General features: G+C 43.4%; 1 protein-coding gene across 2 annotated transcripts in view; it reads left to right on the forward strand.

Annotated features, from left to right (window-relative positions):
* Positions 1-18167, forward strand: part of ULK2 (unc-51 like autophagy activating kinase 2) — a 107104-nt gene extending 88937 nt beyond the window's left edge. For both annotated transcript variants that reach the window (XM_040424694.1, XM_040424695.1), the window contains 13 exons: positions 5154-5291; positions 5997-6136; positions 7223-7306; positions 8724-9007; positions 9173-9351; positions 9753-9862; positions 9992-10132; positions 10862-11070; positions 12072-12250; positions 12497-12615; positions 12704-12861; positions 14280-14415; positions 16313-18167. In XM_040424694.1, the coding sequence (XP_040280628.1) occupies positions 5154-5291; positions 5997-6136; positions 7223-7306; positions 8724-9007; positions 9173-9351; positions 9753-9862; positions 9992-10132; positions 10862-11070; positions 12072-12250; positions 12497-12615; positions 12704-12861; positions 14280-14415; positions 16313-16374 (1939 nt within the window). In that variant the 3' untranslated portion in view covers positions 16375-18167. The remainder of the gene's footprint in view (positions 1-5153; positions 5292-5996; positions 6137-7222; positions 7307-8723; positions 9008-9172; positions 9352-9752; positions 9863-9991; positions 10133-10861; positions 11071-12071; positions 12251-12496; positions 12616-12703; positions 12862-14279; positions 14416-16312) is intronic.
* Positions 18168-18963: the final 796 nt, after the last annotated feature.

An 18963-nucleotide genomic window follows, 5' to 3' on the forward strand; every position in this document is an offset into this window, starting at 1 on the left:
TATTGAAGCCACCGTACTGAAGGCTCAGGGTTTCACGGATGCGGTGGTCCAAACCATGATTCGGGCCAGGGAGCCGTCGTCTTCCAGAATCTACCACCAGACCTGGAAGTCCTACTTTGGTTGGTGCGAGCGGCATCAGCTGCCTCCTGTTCGGTTCTGTTTGCCGCGACTCTTCGCTTTCCTGCAGTCGGGCATTGACTTGGGGCTGGCTCTCAGCTCCCTCAAAGTGCAAGTGTCGGCTCTCTCCGTTCTTTTGGGCTGGCGGTGTCGAAGATTTCCATTTCCTGATGGATTCGTCTGGCCATTGTGGAAGGAAGCGTACCGTGTTAATGGCCGGGCCCCACCATTCTGGGTGACGGCTCATTCGGCTCGGGCAGTGGGGGCCTCGTGGGTGGTGCATCATGGGGTTCAGCCCTTCAGGTGTGCAAAGCGGCTACCTGGTCGTCTTTGCATACTTTTGCCAAGTTTTATAGGGTGCACACCTTTGCACCGGCTGACGCTTCTCTGGGGCGTAGAGTTTTGCAGACAGCGGTTCTCTGATTGACGGTAGGGTTGCTTGTTATGCTTGCCCTTGGGGATTGCTCTGTAATGTCCCATGGTCAAGCCTGTGTCCCCCAATGATATGGATGAGAAAACTAGATTTTTGTACTTACCATAAAATCTGTTTCTCTTCCGTTGATTGGGGGACACAGCACCCACCCATTCTTTTGTTTAGGGGCCTTTTCGGACCTATGTGGCTTTGGGTTTGTACATAGGGTGATTTTTTTTGTTTTGCTTCTCCTACTGCTTTTGCAACTGATTTAGCTTAGTCCCTGTAGGAAGGGTATAGCTGAAGAGGGAGGAGCTTACACTTTGTGTGCTTAGTGTCCGCCTCCTAGTGGCAACAGCTATACCCATGGTCAATGCCTGTGTCCCCCATGAAGAGAAACAGATTTTACGGTAAGTACAAAAATCTAGTTTTCTGGAGCTTTTCCAAAGGGGTTGTCCAGCCTCTAGATATTTAAGACCTATTTTTAGGATAGGTCATAAATATCGTATCTGTGGGTATGTGTCCCCCAATACCCCCACCAATCAGCTGCTCTCAACAGCCACTGGTGCCAGAAATAGCAGAGTGGACAGAGCTAATAGCAGCTGTGTCCATTGTGTAGTGGCCGTGACAGGTTGCTGCAGCTCTGCTTCCACTCTCCACACAGTGGTCGGGGCTGTCCGCTTCCGGTTTTGTCCACTGTTTTATATCTGTGGCTGCTGAGAACAGTTGATCAAGGAAGGTGCCAGGTGTCTGGTTGCCACTGATCTGATATTGATGAGCTGTTCTAAAGATAAGACCCCTTTAAACATTGATGTGTAAATTAGTGGGGATCCAACCTGTGTTGATCAGCACAACAAGCAGGCTGTGCAACATCCCAGTTGTTCTCTACAAAGGCACAGTGCCGCATTCTGCTACTCGTTCATTCTGTTGATCAGAGTTACCATCAAACATTGATGGCCTAGACCTGTGATGGCTCACCTCCGGCACTCCAGCTGTGGTAAAACTACGACTCCCAAGATACACACTTGCTTGGCTGTTCTCAGAACTCCATAGAAATGAATGCAGCATGCTGGGAGTCATAGTTTGACCACAGCTGGAGTGTCTGAGGTTAGCCATCACTGGCCTAGACTAAGAATAGGCCATCAATATTTAAGAAAAAACAGCTCACTCCATCCCATCATAGAACTAAAGCTCCCTTGTGGGTGTCTTGAAGTGATACACCTGGTACATTTGACTACCTTTCTGCCATAAAGTATATACAAATTGCAACACAGACGTATACAGTGTATGTGTCCAAGTGACAGATGATCACCCATGAAAGGAAAGGTGTGATTGATAGCAGAATTAAGGATTTTTCTACTGATGACCTATCCTCAGGATCAGCTGAGTATCAGCTGTTTTGAGAAGGCACCAATGCTCCTGTGAGCACCGCTGCCTTCTCTTTGCTCACTAAGCACAGCGCCTTACATAGTATAGTGGTTGTGCTTGGTATTGTGCTCAGCCCCATTCACTTGAATGGGGCTGAGCTGCTCTTAGGCCACGTGACACATGAACGTATTGTCACTCGACCTAGAAAAAGCAGGGAGAAGGCCGGGGCGCTGATTGGAGGGGGTCTCGGGTGTCGGACCCCCAGCGATCAGATACTGATGATTAAACCAGAGGATTAAATCAGTATAAAAATCTTGGAAAATCCCTTTAGTAACTAGCATTAAAAAAAAACTTTGACTGCATCTGTTCAATCTATTATAAACTACGGTCAATGCTGATCCTGAAATGTTTGCTACTGCCATCACATTTTATATATGACTAGCAGAAGGACCCGGCTTCGCACGGGTATATTTCATCTATTTCATTTAATGTTTGTGTTGTGTTGTTAAAATACATTGACCGTATCGACTATAACAGTGACCTCTACAGTACCCCACCCCCTTAACAGTGACCTCCACAGCATTCCGCCCCCTTAACAGTGACCTCCACAGCATCCCGCCCCCTTAACAGTGACCTCCACATTATCCCGCCCCCTTAACAGTGACCTCCACAGTATCCCGCCCCCTAAGGCTACATTCACACATCCGTGGTGTGTTGTGGACCCGCAAATTGCGGGTCTGCAACACACCAGCCCATCACCCCCATAGAAATGCCTATTCTTGTCCGCAAGCTGCGGACAAGAATAGGACATGCTCTATCTTTTTGCGGAGCTGCGGACCCAAAACCGGGGCCGCGCTCCGCAATTGCTGTCCGCATCCATTCCGTCCCCATAGAAAATGAATGGGTCCGCACCCATTCCGCAAAATTGCGGAAAGGATGCGGACCCATTTTGCGGACGTGTGAATGGAGCCTTAACAGTGACATCCACAGCAGCCCGCCCCTTTTATTAGTGAACTCCACAGTACCCCTTCTCCTTAACAGTGACTTCCACAACAGCCTGCCCCTAGGGTGGCCAAAGGTCCGGTTTTAGGCTGGACAGTCCGGCTTTCAGACTCCCTGCCCTCCATCTGGCGCAGGGCCTGGACGGACACAGGGATGTCCTTTTGAACCGCTCACTCTCAGACAGCAGCATTGTGCTGTGTGAGCGTGAGCTGCAGGGAGAAAGTCACCCTCCCTCCCACCCCTGCAGCTGACAGAAGTTGATTTTTATCTTCATCTTTTCAATCCCCGTCTGATACGGAGTGGGAGGGGGCATGGCCTAACCGGGTCGGGGCTTGGCTTAGCGGGAACTGGGGGCGGGGTTTTTAAGTCTGTCTTTTGAGGCTACAATACCTGCCCCCTTAACTGTGACCTCCACAGCACTCCGCTCCCATAACAACGTCATCCACAGCGCCCTGCCCCTTTAAAGCTGACCTACAGCAGTGAAGAAAAATGGCTGGGTTGTTATGGAAACCTGGTGTAAAACTGTGTGTATGTGGAGACTAAGGGCCTGCGAGCTTCTATTGGCTGATAAGGGTCATGTGACCAGGCTTCTATTGGCTAATGCATTTTTTGGGAATATCTCAGGAATGGTGCTAGAGAGCTGAGACTCGGTCTAAAACCTTCCTGAACACCTGATGGACCTGTGTGCCAAATTTCGTGATTGTAAATGCAATGGTGCAGATTCCTTTAGCAGACATACATACATACATACATACATACATACATACATACATACATACACTCAGCTTTATATATTAGAGGATTGGAGAATTATGTAACAACTAGACATTAAGCCCGTTACAATTAAGGGCGCTATAACATTGGTGCATAAACATTAGTAGGAACAGTCTATATTAAATGGCGCTGGCACTGACTGGTGGCTGAGACTGCTGGCACTGACTGGTGGCTGTGGCTGAGACGGCTGCCACTGACTGGTGGCTGTGGCTGAGACGGCTGGCACTGACTGGTGGCTGTGGCTGAGACGGCTGGCACTGACTGGTGGCAGTGGCTGAGACGGCTGGCAGTGGCTGTGGCTGGTGGCACTGACTGGTGGTGCTGAGACGGCTGGCACTGTGACTGGTTGCTGTGGCTAGTGGCACTGATCTGTGACTGGTGGCTATTGGAACTGACTAATGGCTGAGACGGCTGGCACTGACTGCTGGCACTGTGACTGGTGGCACTGACTATTTATGGCGAGGCGCACTCCTTGTCCTAAATTAGGCACATTTTCCAGCAGCCCATGTGCCTAAACGGAAATCTACTCCTGCTCGGAGCTGCCAGAGATTTCTGTCTTTATATCTACCATAAAACTGGTGAAATAAGTACGCCGGTCCACTAGCCCCTCCTTGTGCTCACAATGCCTCATTTTGGAGAGGGGCCGTGTAGAAATACCACCTTTGACATTGCTCATTTAAAAGGTTGCAAACGCGGTGAAAATTGGCACAGGAAGATGAAAGATTTCCTGCGTAGATTTTATACGACATTTTAGCAATTGATGTCCCACTGATTAAAACGTTTTACATGTGAAGCTTTTGAACTGCAGTTACCCTTTAAAGACTGCACTGATTTCCCAAAAAAAGATTAAGGTTGGTTATAACTCGGGCACATTATGTTCTTCCACGTTATGTGATATCCTTGTCGGCAGAATCAGCACGGAGTTATAATTCTAGGCCTTTGACCAGTTATGTACGCAGGTATGTAAATGCTTCCACTAAGAGAGAGGTCATGCAGTTGCTGACGCACATGTAGGAGTAAAGTGAAGGGGATAACAGGTCCTTGTATTGCCCTGGTATACTTACATAATGTATCTTTATATGTAACCTGCAGTACAGGGATAGGTCCATGTAAACAGGGCAGCTGGCGTGCACTCCGCTTGGACTTCCTGTTCTCGCTGAAAGCTGACTTTTTCCTAGAAATGCTTTGTTTTGCACAGCAGTGCTTGGCTGACAGGGAGGGACTTAGTCCTGCTGTTGTACAAGCTCTGCTTTTCTTTGCCTGCATATACCAATGAAGAGTCCACGGGAGGGACTGTTTGTAGTCTGGCTCCGCTGAAAGCTTTTTTCACACTTTGAGGAGATTGATTTTTAAAGCCATTAGTTTTAGCACTCAAGTCATTTTCTGCTACTTTTTGCTTTTCCTGTTGTGCAATGGTTCAGATAGCGCAGAGACCAGTACACAGGGACTTATTCCCGCTGTTCATGCTTTTTGACTATAGACAGAACCAGCCTCAGACGTCACCACGCAGCGAGACGGCACCTATTCCTGTCCCAACACAGCTACGGAACTATCAACGCATCGAGCAGAATCTTTCATCCACTGCTAGCCCGACATCTAACCCGCATGGGTCACCCAGGTATGGTACATGCAATTTTACATGGACACCTTCTGTTTGGCTGGTTCGAATGCTAAAGTACCCTTAGCCTGCAACACCCAAGATCAGAAATTTACTGTATATGAGATGTGCGTAAGGTAATTAGTCAAGAGCACATAGCTATAAAATGCATATCTGTATGAACAATGTATGTAAGCCAATGTGGAGCAGAGGCAGATAGCGGTGCAGGTGGCGTTATTTGTTCCAAGCTTCACTATAGTAGACCCCGAGAATACTGTACAGGGTACATGAAATGTTCAGAACCGAATGAATGTATAGACTCTCTCTCTATAGACTATATACGTTACACACTTTTACATCTGAATAATCATTGCGTTGTTCAGAAGTATTTGGATAAATGCGCTTACCTGCTAGATGTCACCACCACCACATTTCCTCCATATTCTCCAAAGAAGGCTTCATCTTTTTATTATACATCACAGCATTAAAAAAGTACACACCTCAGCAAAATACAGTTCACATAAATATCTTTATTCTAGAGCACCCTTCGGCCTTTTCTCGGACAAGCATCTTGATCAGATTTCTTTATATGTTCCTATTTACTATCCTATTATTATGTGTATGTTCAATCACCAATAGGACTTTTAGGAAAACTTCATTTATTAATTCCTAACCAGGAAAATGTGATAACTGAATGAATAATTCCAACACTTCTTCTCTCTACAGATCAGGGGCAGTGAGACGTTCCAATACCAGCCCCATGGGCTTTTTAAAGGTTGGCTCTGGGTCTCCAAGTTCAGCAGACGTGGTGTCAGCTACTGGACGCCGTCTATCCACTGGCTCTTCACGACCGTATTCTCCATTAGGTAATTATTAATAATATATAATAGAATAAAAACTATTAATAAAGTGTTATTTTTTCAGGATATTCCTACTGTATGCAGGTATAGCCAGTGACTTAGGCTACTTTCAGACTGGCGTTTTGTGAGATCCGTTCAGGGCTCTCACAAGTAGTCCAAAACGGATCAGTTTTTGCCCTAATGCATTCTGAATGGAAAAGGATCCGCTCAGAATGCATCAGCTTTGGAGACTGACACCAAAACGCTGCTTGACGAAACTGAGCCAAACGGATCCGTTCTGACACGCAACGTAAGTCAATGGGGACGGATCTGTTTTCACTGACACAATCTTTCACAATAGAAAACGTATCCATCCTCCATTGACTTTGATTGGTGTTCATGACGGATCCGTCTTGGCTATGTTAAAGATGAATCACTGCAAAAAATGCACCAAAATGATACGCAACTGACAATACTAGCTGACAATCCTCAAGGGATTGCCGTTATCTGCGGACCGCATGCGGAGGAATTGCTCCCCTGGTTATAGACACGCTACAGTGTCTGGGCTTGGAGCATTTCCAGCCGTTTAGGCCACTTTTTTCAGTGAGTTTTTGTCTTTATGTTAAAGATAATACATATGGATCCGTTCTGAACGGATGCAGACGGTTATATTATCTGAACGGGTCCGTCTGTGCAGATCCATGACAGACCCACACATAACCCGAGTGTGAAAGTAGCCTTACACGTATTAAGAGGTTTCAGTGGCCTGATTATAATTTGTCAGTGGACAAACACATTTCCACACACAGGCCTCATTTTGGTCTGTGTTTCCTTCATATATTTTTTTTTTTGCCAAAAAAATGGTTTTAGATACCAGTTAATGAAGAAAGAGAAAACTTTTTTCCTGATTTCCTGCTTCATTCTTCCAGTTTTTGTCTTTGGCAAAGTATATATGTAAGCAGACCCATTGGCAGTGCCTCCATAGGTGTCCCCCACAGGCACGGTCAGAGTTTCATATCCAGCAATAAAAACAACTTGCCGTCAGTATGTTGTCCTGACAATCTCCATGCATGTACGCTGTGCCCTCTCTCATTCACCTTTTTTCTCGTACAGTCGGAACCATCCCAGAGCAGCTTGGACATTGTTGCTGCGGTCATGCTCAAGGCCACGAGTCCAGAAGTAGAAGCTCTTCAGGAGGTATGGTCTGCAGATATTATGTTATAGATGCCAGTCAGTGCATTCAAACTGCGTATGGCTTTAGAAAATACATAAAGATATATACCAGAAGTAACTATCAATCCGATCACCATGGGTCTCTCTTGGATACATCCTATCCAGTACGTTCCTGCATAAAACTGGTGATGTGAATCTGTGCCTTATGCAGATACGAACGTACCATAATATAATGTATCCCTAGAAGACCATGGAAGCAGAACAGTGTTGACATGGTATTTCTTGTAGCTGTGCAAAAATGATCAGATCATCCTGTCTTCTATAAATAACAGGTTCAGAAAGTATCTCATAAGGAAGCACTGTTCACTTATGCTATATCTGAGAGCAGAGCCTTACCCAGGCTGTAAATATATCGCACTTGGGAAAATCAACTGAAGTGAACTTCGAGACTCACCTAAGCAGACCTCTTGACTGTAATAAGGTGAATCTGGGTGGCCTAACCCGGGCAGACCTTTCAACTGCAAGAAAGTCTATTGACTTTGTCCCAAGCAGAATTATGACTGTGAAAAATACCTCTGAACTGAACCTAGAATAACCTACAGCATCAGCGTTTATTACAAGACCTGTGGAAATAAGTGAAGCCAGCAATAATCTAAAGTGCTACAAACGTATTCGACTAGGAGGAGGAAAATAATATATCATAAAAATAATAAATGAGTTTTTTTTTATGCTAGCCACACTTGAAGTACTAACCTAGTGCTTTGTGAGCAGAATTTACACCCAGAGAGGTGGTACATGATGGAAGCATTCAGTGACCAGTGAGAGAATCCCAGACGCACACTGGCCCTTCACTAAGCCGAAAACAGTCCATCGCTTTTGCCCAAAAGATTAATTTAATAGATGTTAAAATGAATATAGGAAGTGTTGCAGTGACCTTCTCCGTCCAATGCACAGCAGATGGATCTGTGTAGTTCTGGAGTCAGAGCTACTGCAGTAGTAGTGTCGGACCCTTGCTGATCAGATGTGATGGCCTATCCTGGGGATAGGTCATCACTTGTAAAGAGTTAGTTAACCCCTAGTGTTGAGCGAACTTGTGTTTTAAGTTCGGCGTCTAAAGTTCAGGTTATCGAAGTATCCCGTTATGGATTCTAAATTCAGTTATGGTCCGTGGTAGCTTTAGACTCCGAACTTAAAACACAAGTTCGCTCAACACTATTAACCCCTTTAAATATATATTTTTTTTAAAAGCATTGCTTACCTCCCCCAATCCCCTGACAGTGCTTCTTTTTTTCATTTTAACTTTTTCTGACCATTTCTTTTCAAACAAAAAAATGCATCTCCCTGGATAACCTCTTAAAATCCTGACACCTGCATTTATTCCCCCTGTAAGCATGTAGAAGTTCCAATTACAATGTATGATTTTATTTTTCTGTGTGCTCAGGTTCCCCAGTGCCACAGTCGCAGTCGCCTCAGTGTTTGCTGGGTGGAAGACTTCCAAGTGCCCCGACCCTCACAGACATCTACCAGAACAAGCAGAAGCTAAGGAAGCAACATTCAGACCCCGTCTGTCCCTCATATGCTGGACATGGCTTTAGTCATTCTCCACAGCCACCACGACCCGTCAGTCTTGGAGCGTCTCCTACAAAACACATGGGATCATCCCCAAGGAGTTCAGAATGGCTATATAAAAGCCCCTTGCCCACCATCATAGGATCACCGACCAAGGTTAGTTATGGTACAAATGGATACTGGATATCATGTTTTTTGTTATGTAAAACATACATTTAGTTAGGAATATTCCCCTATCAAGTACATGACTGACTATCCACTACCACACCCTGTACAATATCTATTAATCTTTTAATGAAACTTTTCATATTGCTTTTTCAGGCAACTGCTCCATTCAAGATCCCTAAAACACAAGCCTCATCAAATCTTCCCGCTTTGGTTACTCGTCAGGGAACTGTAGACACCCTCGTACAGGTCAAAGACTTGTTGGAACCAAGGGATTGCTCTCATTTCCATTGCCCACATGGGAGTGCAGAACATGGCAAAGCAGTGTTTGGAAGGTAAGACCTCGTGTTTATTGGCGTAGTAAGCACCGTGATCCTGTGAATAAGGAATTCCTATATTTGCATGCTGTCCAGGTCTTCCTCTGATGTGTGATATTCCACATGTGAATTCAGGCTGTCTGTAAACCACTTTATTGAGCCATTCCAGCCTGGTTTAAAGCGACAACCTGCCCTCTAGTGGACATTGCTGTTATAAAAGTACAGTATTTCTGCTCATAAGACAATCATTTGTGATGAGCTGTGAGTGCGCACACAGTTTTTTTTTACGTTTTTAAAGTTATTGTGTTGATTGATTGGCATACAGATAGACAGATTTTAGATGCACAGTTAACTAACGGGTGATGGAACATGTATATGGGGCTAGAATGTGAATAATAACATGCTATTCTCTTTTATAGGTCTGTGAGTGCCGGGAAACTGTCAGATCAGACCAGCAGAACACTCCTGGGAGGACAGCATTACCAGGGCAGCACAGACAGTCTGAACGCTGAGCGTCCCATGGACACGGGTATGGGCATTCGTCTACTAGACGTTTACAGTTGTCATAAATGGCGCCATTTTACCTTATTGTATTGCAGGACCGGTAGGGGGTTCTCTTTGAAGTTAAATGTGTATTTTTTTGTGCTTTTCTTTCCAGTCCCTTCTGGTGCTACAGGTGGTGTCCTCACAGTGCCAGTGATGCCTCATAGAGCAGTGATGTTCACTGTTGGGTCTCCTCCCAGCAGCGCCACCCCTCCCACGTGTACTCACATGATGATGAGGGCTCGTGCCACTTCAGGTAGGACCTGCATAATTTTTTACTGGTATACTAATAACGCAGGCAGAATATGTCTGAGATAGCTGCAAGATTATGGACCTTTAAGCCTTTGGATTGTTTGATTTGAGGCCGTTAAAGGAGCCTTGCACAAATTACACTTGTCACCGATCTATAGGATGGGTGATAAATTTGTTCTTATTGGGTTTCACGCCAGTCACTAGAATGCATGTCCCTTGTCACCACAAAGCTGCTGTGCAAAGGAGCAGCTGTTGAGCAGGGGTGCTGCCGCTCCATTCAATATCTATGGGGCTGACGTTGCTGTGTGCTGTCCTCAGCTGTCTCTGTCAGTCAGTCCCATAGACTTTGAATTGAGCAGCAGCGCTCATACTTGACTGCCACTCTGTTCAAACATTCAGGACCTGATCTAATGATTGGTGAGAGTCCCAGTGGTATTGCAAGCCCTCGTAAATAGGTGATAGGTGTCGTTTATGGGAAAATTCCTTTAAGGTAAATTATTCTTGTATGGCAGATTTTACTAGTATATACTGTATAGCACAAAGATAGCTCTGAAAAAAGTAATATCATAGCGTTATAAAACTATTACTGGTTAGCCTAGTCATTAAAACATGAAAATCACAACTGCTTGCACATACGTGTACATAAAGCTTTAACGAGCCTCCATATCCAATTTGATGTGCATTATTGATATTTCAGTCATTACTCATACATTTTTTGTTTTGGTTCATACAGTTGGTTCAAACAGCTCTGGTGGCTCCCTGTGCTCCACTAGTGGCCGCGTGTATATGGGATCCCCATCCGGAATTCACATGGGCTCCTCGCCTCCTGGAGCAGATGCAGCACCAGCTCTAAGATACATGTCCTACGGCACATCACCACCTAGTCTAGAAGATTTCATAACATTTGAGGCCCCTGAACTCCCTGAGGAAACGCTCATGGAGGTAAGTACTAAAGCTGATGCTGCTCAAATAACAGGCGATGGGATACATATGGCTTCAGTCTTAGAGTACACTTACATTCAGGTGGTAAATGGTTGACTATACTAGGGAAGCTGTGGATGCAGAAACCAGGGGACGTTCTCCCACATTGCTGCGGTTAAGTTTTTGAAAAGCGGCATCATCGTTTTTTTCTGCTGGATGCCCCATCTTATTGATTGCTTTTTATGGAGAGGTGAAGTTCAGCTGACTGGCAGGGCTAGGTTCACACGGAATCTGCATCAGGTTTTTTTCCATGCTGTTTTTTTACCTGACACATATTGTAACACGGTTTTGGTGCGGTGTCAGAGAGGATTTTCATTCCTATCCAATTTCAATGGATTCCGTGTGGAATTCACGTCAAGAATTGACAGGGGATTTTTTTCTGCAGTGTGGTTTTTAAAGCCACAGGCGAACAAAAAAAAACAAAAAAAAAAAGGCTGAATGTTTTAACATGTTGAAAGCAATAGGAAAGTTCCGCATGCGTTTTTGGCGTGGAATTTGCACCATAATCCTTGTTTAAAAACTCTGTGTGAGCCTAGCCTAATAATATAAACATTAGCCATGTTCTACATCCTATTAAAAAGAGAGATTTATTTTATTTTACAACAATGTTGAGGGGGTGAGGTTTAGGAGGAGTTTTATCAAACTGGTCTAAAGTAGAACTGGCTAGCAACCAATCAGATTCCTCATTTCATTTTCCAACGGAGCTGTCAAAACTGAAAGGTGATTGGTTGCTATGAGAAACGAAGCCACTTCTACTTTACACCAGTTTGATAAATGACCCCCTTTGTCTCTATAAAATGGCTACAAGCAAAGTCTGACAAAAAAATACTTTTTTAGTCCAGGTCATGAACATGCAGATAAGTTTGCTAATGCAACCGATAAGAAGCGTTTATTCCAGTGGACTGATTGGGGTGCATATGTAGGGCATGCAATAATCTCTATTTCCATGTCTTTGTAATCAGAGGGAACACACAGAAACTCTACAACACCTCAATCTGATGCTTGCCTTCATCGAATGCGTCATGGAGCTGACTGCAAGCCGCGGTTGTAATACTGATCTCTGCTGTTCTGCTGTATCCCTTTACCAGATACAGGAAAGCGTAGTGGTAGATCAGATAAGCCAGCTGACCAAAGAATGGGGGTAAGTGAACAGGACAAATAGGATGCGTTGCAGAATGCAGTAGCTGGAGGACTCTTACAACATCTCAGGATGTGGTTGATTTCGCCTCTCTGCATTCTAATTTGTGTCAATGACCCGCTACTGTGACAGACTCTCTGCATGTTTGATGTCTGACCCTGCGTGGCCCATCTGGTGCCTACAACGTGACTTGTGTACCCTGAGAACTAATGAGGACAGTAATTGACTTGGCTGCTTTTGTGTTCGCAGACAAGTGGAACAGCTGGTACTGTACATGAAAGCCGCTCAGATCCTGGCATCCTCCCTACAGCTTGCCAAATCGCAGATCAAATCAGCAAAGTTGACCCCTTCAAGTGCTGTAAAGCAAGGTAAAATGTTGTTCCTACACACCAAGTATATCTGAGAGTGCGCTCATAAGAACCAGTAACACGGACCTTCATTCCATTGCTGTTATAGTGGTGAAGACCATGAATGACCGATACAAGTTCTGCATCAGCATGTCTAAGAAACTGACTGCACAGCTACATCGCTTTTTCTCCGACAAACAGAGATTTGTGGATGAGATCAACAGCGTCACAGCAGAAAAATTAATCTACAATTGCGCTGTGGAAATGGTAAGACCACCACAAACACAAATTGGCGCTGTGATTATTGTATGTTACAGATCCACTGACAGCTTAAAGCAAATTTGTATTGTAATCTAATGGCCACGTTTGTTATAATTGTGTGGACAATGGGTTAACAGATGGAGAATAAAACGGCAAAACTTGTCGATCTTAAAGGGTTTGTCCAGCCCCATCAAGTTTTTTACAGACAGCTAACAGTATAAAATAGCAAAAGAAGTACTCCCAACTTACTAATTGCCTTTTTGGCCCCTGCCTCCCCACCGCCGGTCTCTATTTGCTGGATTTCACCGAAGACATGGAATTTCATTATGTGACAGCTGTGACGGTGACATGTCAACATCGTTGAGGTCACCCCTGCTGGCAGTGATTGACCGACCATAGGGGACACATTGAGATAACACAACATTGCTGGAGCTGCAGGAGATTAGTAAAGCGAGTATTAATTTTGTTATTTTATGCCATTATCAGCTATTTCCTGGGGCTGGACAACCCTTTTAATGAGAAAGTGTTGCTCCCATGTGTATGGCACATTTTGGTATGATTGTTAACATGCCAGGTTTTCATGGTGTGCATTTCTGAATTGTAAAAAGAATAGAAAAAATCTTGTCTTTGAAAGCCTCTAAATATATATATATATTATCATCTCAAAAAAGTCGCAAAATTTTGAGCAAGTGAGTGGAAAAAGTCACAAAAGCCCTATTTTTCCGACTTTTTGACACCAGAATTCTGTCGTGAAGGCATACAAATCAGGACCCTAGTCTTTGTATTCTGGTGATTTCCCACATACTCGCTATTACAGGCAGTGGATAGTCAGAAACGTTGGTAAGTGGCATGACCAGTCTATGCCCCCTCCCTCATAGGAAAGACTGCAGCATAGTAAATGATTGGGCTCTAGTTCAGTCTAAGAGAATGTCTTAAACTACAGCTTTCTCCGTATTAACAAGATGCAAAAGTTGCAGTCTGCACTCTGTCATGACGCCCATTGTACTAACCGCTTGTACCCACAAGGGCGACCCTATTAGAAAAAATGAAGAGCAGGCCTGAATATACCGTAAATATTCAGCCCTGACATTAAAGGGGAAGTGTGATTTTCCAACCGGGTCACCTCTTCAAGGGAAAAGATGATGATATCCATTGTTCACAACAGCTTTGCACCAGTGTGTGCCAGGCAATATTAATATTATTTTATTCAGTAAATTAAATGGCACATCGTTCAGATTTGATGTGCGTGTCCTGTAGTTACTATGCAGCTTCTGGGTCTGGTATGCTCTCTGCAAAAATGACAGTATTTAATCTTTCTTTGGGCACCCACTGGCATAGCTTTCTTAAATCAATATTTCCAGCTATCAATCATATCCCCATGTATAAAGCCAGTTGGATTACAGTGTTTTTTTCTCTTGCTCTAGGTTCAGTCAGCTGCACTAGATGAGATGTTCCAGCAGACAGAAGATATTGCTTATCACTACCACAAAGCAGCACTTCTTTTAGAAGGCCTAACAAAGATCCTACAGAGCCCTGCAGACATTGAGAACGTCCATAAATGTAAGACGCATAGGAGCACATTTATTAAGACCGGCGTTTTAGATGCCAGTCTTAATAAAGCCCTAAACTGGCATTGGATCCGCCGGAGATATGAAGAGACGCAGGACTCTCCATAATGTCGCGCATCCAGTGCCAATTCTAAATGTAAGCCAGCTTACTAGCTGTCCTACATTTAGACCTTTTTCTATGCCTGAAACAGGAGTAGAAAATGGTGAATGAGACGGGCCTGCTGACCCTTCCCCACCCACCTCACACCCACAATTTTAGACCTGGCGTGAGCAGAGCGAAGTCACGGATAGCAGCGCAACTAACCATTGCACCGTCATCTACTCCTAAAATACGCCTAATTTAGGCATATTTCAGAACAGTAAATGACCCCCATAGGTTTTTTCAAATTTATATTAATATCTTTGTATGCTTGTATATTGATATATGCTATTAGATCTAAAATGCATAATTGTATTTAAAAATAACTAATTTTGAACCTTTGATATCAGGGATATTATATGTGTTTATATGTAAAACTAATTGGCAACTGTACTCCTGAGTTTGGTCATTCTGGCCTTAGGAGTAGTCATGCAGTCCTGGCATTACATGCCAGCTCCGGTGTGCAGATGAATGCAAGGCCAGTACACCTGACTTCACTGCGCATGCGTTAGATCTTGCTGGAGCTGGCTTGTGATGCCAGGACTGTATGACTACTCCTGAGACCAGGAGAGTCCCCACGACTACTCACAGGTAGCATGCGCATTGTAAGTTCATTTTTTTATATATTTCGATTGTTACAGGTGTTGTGCAATGGTATAATATTGCTGACTATCCTTGTTATAGATAAATGCAGACGGTATCAGCAGCATCTCACATCATCGACTTTTATTTGGACTTCAAAGCAATAATACAAATGGCAACGTTTCGGCTGATACACAGCCTTTGTCAAGCCTATTCACATTGTGTTATACATAAATTTATAGTAAAAACAAGTATCCTTGTGATAGGTCATCAATATTAGATTGGCAGGGGTCTGCTAACTGGCAGCGGTTTGAAGGGGTTGCGGTGCTTATATGAGCGCTGCATCGTCTTCAAAGTCTAACTGGATGTCGTCTCTCCCTTGTGGCAGGGGTGTAGTGTAATTACAACTGCTCATCCCATTCACTCCAACCCCTGCTGATTTGGTATTGATGACCTACCTTGAGGATAGTTCATTAATGTTATACCACTGCAGAACCCTTTAAATTATTCGGTGGCACTGTATGTTATAAGGCTACTTTCACACTAGCGTTCTTGCTGGATCCGGCAGGGTCCAGCAAAAACGCTTCCGTTACTGATAATACAACCATCTGCATCCGTTATGAATGGATCCGGTTGTGTTATCTTTAATATTGCCAAGACGGATCCGTCATTAACTCCATTAAAAGTCAATGGGGGACAGATCCGTTTTTTATTGTGGCAGAGAAAACTGATCCGTCCCCATTGACTTGCATTGGGGGTAATGCCAGATCAGTCTTGCATCCGCATCCCAGGACGGAAAGCAAAATACAACATGTTGCGGTTTGCTCTCCGGTCTGGGAACGCAACTAAACAGAACGGAATGCATTTTGGAACACTCTGTTCAGTTTTGTCCCCATTGACAATGGATGGGGACAAAACTGAAGCTTTTTTTCCGGTATTGACCCCCTGTGACTGATCTTAATACCGGAAAACTAAAACGCTAGTGTGAAAGTAGCCTAACACTGGCAGCGGGTTACAGACTGAATATTTGACAGGTTCCCTATATAGTGGTTTCAGCCTACTATATTTTCTCATCGCTGGAGCATTACTAATGTTTTACATCATTCTTTGTATGTTTTGTATGATTTTTATTGGAATCTAAAACCTTTTCCTCCCTGCTCTGTTGTAGATAAAGCCAGTGTGGAAGGAAGACTGTCTGCACTCTATGGAGCAGTGGCTTTGTATGAATAGTAATGGTATCCATTGGACTGCTGAAGAGCAAAGCAAGGGACCACTGTAGTGTAATTCTGTGTAAATATACTTGTACATCTGTATCTGGAAAGAGGAACCAAAATCTCCATTGGTGGCTTTCCAGTTGGAAATAAATCAGGGGACTGCAGAAAGGCTGCCTTATTTTAAAGACACTCCTCGCAAAACATGCCTTTCAGTGTACATGTAATATGGAAGGAAATTTTTAACCTTGGAAATGTATTTTTCGCGAATGAACTATGGTTGCTCCAGGAGACAGGGTGGAGGTGATGAAACCAGTAGGTAAACCTTCACAAGCAGCAACCCAGTATTCCAGTAGTGAAGTGTTCAATGTTTACCTACTCGCATAGGGTTTCTGGTACAATGTCTGAACCCAAAGGATCCATCCAACAGAAACGAAAGAGAAGCACTTTATTTTGAGTAGGAAGAGAAGGCAAAAAATCCTGAAACTCGACCATGCAGAGTCTTGGTTCATTTACTCTCCTTTTGATGTGGCTACTTGATGTTCTACTTTTAAACCAATTTATTTTGCACTAATTTCTTAAAACTGTAAATTATTCTCTTGTATGGAACTCTTATCAATATGAAAAGGCACAATGGATTTACTGAAAAAAAACTAAAAAGTTATCATTTCATTGTATGTATCAAAAAAGTTGGAATTTAATATGTAGCTTCCTAAAAACTTTAAAAAAAAGACTTGTGACCCTTTTGTATCGATTTGTCTAATACTTGATTATTAATATGTTTGTTTTCAATAACGTTTTATTTTGTCGGTATTTGCTTTATATACAGGTGTTGTGAGTTGCATATATATTGGTTTGTGCATGTGCTATGTACTAACTCTAGTTCTCTAATCGGGTGTTATCCTACCAGACGTAAATTTGTTCCATGGACAGTGTTAGAGAAGGAAAACCGTGCTGTAACATAGACATGTGTGTGACTACTACTACTCTGTTACGTATTAATAGACAGTAGCTACTATCAATTATTCCCCTAAATCTGTAGTGTGGCCTGCAAATGTTAGGGTGCAGTTCACATGTCTTAACAGTAGATGGCGCAGTAAGAGCAGCTCACAGCTATGGCACCAAAGGTTAGTAGAAAAAACTGCTGTGTGACCTGTAGGACAAGAGTCATGGTCACTGGAGGCCAGTACTTGGTAGAGTTTTATTTTATTTTTTGGATTTTTTTTATTTTTTATAAAGAACAATGGTGCCACACATTCATTTCATGTGTATAATGCCACTTTTTTTTGTGGCATTCCGTGGCCATTTTGGATAAGCCTTTTTGTCATTTTTAATTATGTAATGAAACTGCCATAGCAAAAATAGTCACACCTAAGTCCCAGGCTTTTGAAATGGGCTCTTATGCTTTTATGTATGTTTTAATGGAAAATTTTGAAAACATTTACACCCTTAATGAAAAAAATAATAATAATGTTTGTCACCCTTTTAAGTTTGTTGTTTTAGATGTTAGGTTTTTGTGTGTATTTTTTTTAGACGTATGCAAGTATTTCATTTACAAAAAATATAACTGGCACAGTGGTCATTTTTTAGAGGGAGTCTATCACCAGTGACCCCCCTATCAAGCTGTTTGCATAGACACATAGCTGTGGTTCACCTGATTAATACGCTGTTTTTCTTTTGTTGATCGGAGACTCTGTTCCAGGGTTATGGAACTTTTTCTTAATATGCAAATTAGGCCTTTGGTGCAATGTAGAGGTCACCATTGCTCCTGTTGCACACAAGCTTCCCTCCTTTCTGTGGCAATTCCTTCCCTTGCTGCTTTGCTACTGCCTGGCCCTGTCAATGAAACCAGCCAGGGAAGGGCTGGCCACAGAAAGAAAAGGGCAAAGGTGACACCCTCATTGCACCAGAGACCTATTTAGAAAAAGTATCCTAACCCAGAAAAGGAGCCTCGGATCAACATAAGAAAAGCAGTGTTTTAATCAGGTGACGCACCGCTATGTGTCTATGAAAACAGTGGGATAATCAGGTCACTGGTGACAGATTCCCTTACGTAAGTAGTGAAAAGCAATTGGAAGTGACATTGAAATACCAGCAGCTTTATATGTGGTTATGATTCATTCATCTATCGTATGTTTATACTCACTCACTAAACTTCACGGAGGCACACTCCCATGTGAAACTGATCTCGATGTCTGCTTGGTGAATGTGGCGCATATATTATTATGAATATTATGCAGAGTCTTCATTTCTCATGTTACTGGGTGAAAAAGCTCATATTTAAATTTTTAAGTATTTTGGAAAATGTTATTCTTTAGTTTTGCCATAATGAGTATTGGAATCAGTCAATGTCCGAAAGCAGTCCCACATGACAACAGGCTAATGTCCACTATTAAATCTGCCACATTGAAAATGCAGTGCAGTGTACAGGCACCATAGAGATGGAGCCGAGCAGACTGATACATCAGAGCTGTTAATCACTGCATAGGACTGCCCACTGGACTCCAGGTGTAGGAAGAACAGATTTTCCCACAAATTGTGTATGAATCTGTTGCCACAGAAAGGACCGCATGTACACCATGTGTGTGAGAAATCAAATTTCTCATCC

The sequence above is a fragment of the Bufo bufo genome, chromosome 3 (genome assembly GCF_905171765.1).
Source record: "Bufo bufo chromosome 3, aBufBuf1.1, whole genome shotgun sequence".
Classification (NCBI taxonomy): Eukaryota; Metazoa; Chordata; class Amphibia; order Anura; family Bufonidae; genus Bufo; species Bufo bufo.